The sequence below is a fragment of the Pteropus vampyrus genome, unplaced genomic scaffold, assembly GCF_000151845.1.
Source record: "Pteropus vampyrus isolate Shadow unplaced genomic scaffold, Pvam_2.0 Scaffold101, whole genome shotgun sequence".
NCBI lineage: Eukaryota > Metazoa > Chordata > Mammalia > Chiroptera > Pteropodidae > Pteropus > Pteropus vampyrus.
Window position 1 is genome coordinate 240,948 of NW_011888882.1, and position 4,617 is coordinate 245,564.

Below are 4,617 nucleotides of genomic sequence, written 5' to 3' on the forward strand. Positions count from 1 at the left end.
CTGCATCATTTGATTTAGGCACTTCAATTTTTCTGATAATTCTTTATAATAATAATGTCACTGTTTGCTAAAGTATAGATGGTCAAAATCCAAATTTCTGCATAGCTGAACCAACCTTAAGAAAGTGAAGTGGATGATCCACCAAAGCATTCGAGTTTCAGGCTGTGCACGTGTCACATGCTTGCTGAAATGCAATTTGCGTTTTCACTTTGTTTACTTTCCATGTGAAGCGCTCTTCTAAGACCCAATCTTCAGTCAGCAGGTGATTTTCTTTATGGGAGTAAGAAAAAGCTAAGTTATGAAATAACTGTTATGTTCATGTTACAAGCTATCTTGGATTCAGAGGTCTAAATGAAATGGTCTAAAGATTACTTTAAAAAAATCCACCAACCACTCTTGCAACCCAAGTGATGAAACCCAAAGAATTTATATAGCGAAATGGAGAAAATGAGAATGGTCATCTAAAAATCCGCCGTTGGTGAAGTGATGAAGAATATTTACTGGCTTATCCTGAAACTCGTCAGTTTTGCAACTCTTGACTGCATATGGATTTCTGTGGTTCAGTGTACAGTTTTAAACAGCTGCTTAAAGTCATGTGTCACTAATCTGGTAAGTTTTACTGGTCTAATATTTGTCTTTGAGGGCACTAGAATATACAGAATTCAGCTTGTTTTTAGTTTATGGGAAGTTTTCTCATGAGAAGTGTTAGCAACGCAAGAAAGATTCTTTTTCTAGAGTAAGGGAGGGCCATTTATAATTACAGAAGGTAAAGCAGGGCTATTTTATTTATTTTTCATGTGTTCATAGATCTTTTTGGGGAGGGCACGAGATTTGAGTAAAGGAGGCTTAAATAGAATCAACTTTACATGCTTAAAAAGTGTCAATTTAAATTCATTTATTACAAAATCATTTCTATTTGTCTTGAAGAATGAAATAGGTTTGGCCACAGGGCAATGTCTTCTAGTTGCAGACATTAGTATTATTTATATTGTGAATGGATGATTGTATGGGGAGGTGGATGACCAAGGAAGCAGATGTAATGCCATATAGAACTTTTTATTTTAAAAGCAAGAATTGTTTGTATATTCCTTTACTTCTATTTGTGTATTTGTAATTTTTTCAGTAATTAATTTTTTTTGATCTAGAAGCCTGTTTTTCTTCTCATTTATGGATGTCATCCCTCCTATATATATTGTTTCATGTCTTTTCAGTTATTATGATTTAGTTGTACTTAAAACAGTCACTGAATCAACTTTAAATCCCAAATACGTTCTAGCTAAGGAAAGAGACACTCATCTAAAGACAAAAGAAATAGTATAATAGCTTATATGACATTACGTAAAACCATACTTTAAAAAATAATGAAAATACCAAATACTGTACTCATTATGCTAGAACATTGGAGACAGAAGTCTAAGGTAGATTAAAAAATAATTTACTTGTATTAAACTCCTTTTGGTTAAATTTAAATTATAGTTTAAAATACTACTTAGGCTTACTGTGGATAATATAGCACTTTAAAAAAAAAGTTTGGTATTTTGTCTTTGCTGAAGACTTCGTTGCCATTCATGTAGAGCTGTATGCTTTAGGTTTTTGCAGTTGTAATCCCAGTTTTAAAATGGAAAAGTGGGGCTGCTTAATGTTCTTTTATTAAAAATTTAAAAAATCTTCTCTTCTTATAACAAGAATACATAGTCATTGTAAAATACTTCTAAGATGAAGAAGAAATAGAGAAGAATAAAGGAAAAACCCCTACGATTCCAACACTACTAACCTCAGATTGTAGTCTTTCAGTGTTTTTCCTCAAATATGCATACAGTTTTATGCACAGTTGTGCACTCAGCTTTTTCATTTGACATTATATTGTGAGTTTCCCTCATATCCTGATGTTTTTATGGAAACAGGATCTTTAATATATTTAGAATACTCCATCGTATGGATGTACCACCATAATTTGTTAATATTGCTACTATCGAAACTGATGTTGATGATTTCCATTATTGTAGTCTCTATTTTATTTTATTTTTTAGTTTAGTTTTATCTTATCTTTTTGTGTGGGCTCCTTGATTTCAGGCTTTGGCAGTAGGAGTAGACAGTTTGTTCCTTTGTTGAGTTGCCTTCCGTTCACCGCCTACGGAGAAAAGTACAGCTTATGTGGTGGTGAATGCAAGAGACAGGGTTTGCCAATCCGCCTAGTGACTGTAATAAATGTTCTCCATCTGGGCCTCCCACACAGGGGATGGAGGGACGAAAGTTAGGTGAATGAATAAAGAACAGCCATAGAGTAGGGTAAAGGATATACAAAGTGCTCAAGTTTATCACACTGTTTGAATTTTTTTTTTCTGTATCATTTTCTTTTAGCCTGGACATTTGCTGTGAAGGTTATCTTTGATTTCACTGAGTGGTTCTTGATATTGAGGCATCTTCCCTTTTTAAACAGAAACACCAAGTTTTATACAGAAAAATGTTAGAATTGCTCTCCAAAAATGCACAAATCATAGTTCTATGCTGAGCATGGGTATTTTATATTAATTGAGGGAAACTGTATGTATTAGGAGTGTATTAACTGACATAATATTTTTTAATTATATATCCATGTGCTGCAGAGAACAAAAAAAATCATATTCTTTAGAATACTAGTATTTTGAGATCCTTTACCAAAAAGAAACAACAGATTCATGATCAAATAATTTATGGAAATGCTTTTTGCCATACCCTCTTTTCGTATATCAACAGGGCACAATAGTATATAAATGGCTTTATTCAATCACAAATTTCTCATCTTCTTTGGCAACAAAACCTCCGCTCTCCCTTTTTTTGAGTAACAAATCCCAACAACTGAGAAACTAGTGTTGAGAAGTGCTCTGTTAAAAGTATTAATTCAATTCTATAAAAGACTATAAACAATAAAGTTCAGAAGATTGTCCTGTTAAAAAATGTACAAACATTAATACTTTTCTTATATGTAACTTCACAATAAGATAATAGAACAAAACCATAATTCAAAAAGTTCATAAAATATCCTGAAATTAGCATATTTTGTATTGGTGTGGGAGTAGACAGGCCAGTAAAACAGAATACATTTCAGAAATAAGACCATGTACATAAGGGAGTATGAAACATGAAAAAGATGACAAATCAAACCAACGTGGGGCTATCCATTTAGAATAAAAAATAACTCCCTCTTTCAGTAGGTGAATGAATAAATAAATTGTGGCACATTCAGATAATAGAATATTTAGAGCTAAAAAGAAATGAGCTATCGAACCATGAAAAGACATGGAGAAAACGTAAGTGCATATTACTAAGTGGTAAAGCCAATCTGAAAAGACCACATAGTGTATTATTCTAACTCTATGACATTCTAGAAAGACAAACCTATGGTGATCATGAAAAGATCAGTGGTTGACTGTGATGAGATTTGGGGGCATAGGGAGAAAGATGACTGGCAGAGCACAGAGTATTGTTAGAGTAGTGAAGAAACTATGATACTATATGATACTGTATGATAATATAATGATAGGCACATGTCATTATACATTTGTCCAAACTCACTAAATGTGCAATAACAAGAGTGAGCCCTAATATAAATTGTGGACTTTGGGTGATTATGATGTCAGTGTTCATCCTTAGTGAAAAATGCACTATTCTGGTCAGTGATGTTAATAATGGGGGAGAGAGTGCATGTGTGAGGAAAGGAGTTATATGGGAAATCACTGTACCTTAATCTCGATTCTCTTGTAAACCTAAAAATGCTCTAAAAAAAAAGATGCTTAAAAATAGTTTTAAAAAGAATTAAAAAAAACAATTCCCTACATCACTATCAGATTCAAATAAATTCCAGGAGTTAAAAAAAAAAAAAGCTGTGATTTAAATATAGACAAATAACAAAAACAAAACAAGATTTTACCCCATAACATATTAAATAAATTAGGGACAAATATTTCTATAATCTTGGAGCAGAAATGCCTTCAGAAGCCTGATGCAAAAATCTAGAATCCCTAAAATAAATTATTAATAAATTTGACTTCTTAAAAATTTAAAATATATGACAATAAGCAGAATACAGTAGAAACAAAGTCAAAAAATGGGAAAAACATTATATATGATAAACAAAATTTTATTAACACTATATAAAAGTACTTAAAATGAATTTAGAATATGAAGACTTACTTCAACAATAAAAAAAAATAAAAAAAGAAATGGCTCAAATGCATGTGTTGTTCAACTTCATAGAAACCATAGAAACGCACAGTGAAAATGAATTATCAATTTTCCTTCTATCATTTTGGCAAAGATAAAAACATTTAGAGTTGGCAAAGTTTGGATAAACTAGCACTTTCATATCCTGTTGGTTTGGATGTAAACTGATAGATTTCTAGAAAAGATGGGTTAATAAATATCGAAATTAAAAAGAAAAATATACCTTTAACCCTGAACATCAATAAATTTTTCTGAAAAGATTATTGCATAACGAACCAGAGATATATGTCTGCAAATGGCTGTTATAGCAAGTTTGTATATAATATTAACAATAGATTTCTAAGTGCTTGGCACTGTACTATAAAAATTAATACATTATTTAATTGAGTCCTCACAGAACTTTATGAACTAAAT

General features: G+C 31.6%; 1 protein-coding gene across 1 annotated transcript in view; it reads left to right on the plus strand.

Annotated features, from left to right (window-relative positions):
• The first annotated feature begins 329 nt into the window (after positions 1–329).
• ROS1 (ROS proto-oncogene 1, receptor tyrosine kinase) overlaps positions 330–4,617 on the plus strand; it is a 101,881-nt gene continuing 97,593 nt past the window's right edge. Inside the window, 1 exon segment of the mRNA XM_023533366.1 lies at positions 330–609. Within this exon segment, the coding sequence (XP_023389134.1) occupies positions 487–609 (123 nt within the window). The 5' untranslated portion in view covers positions 330–486.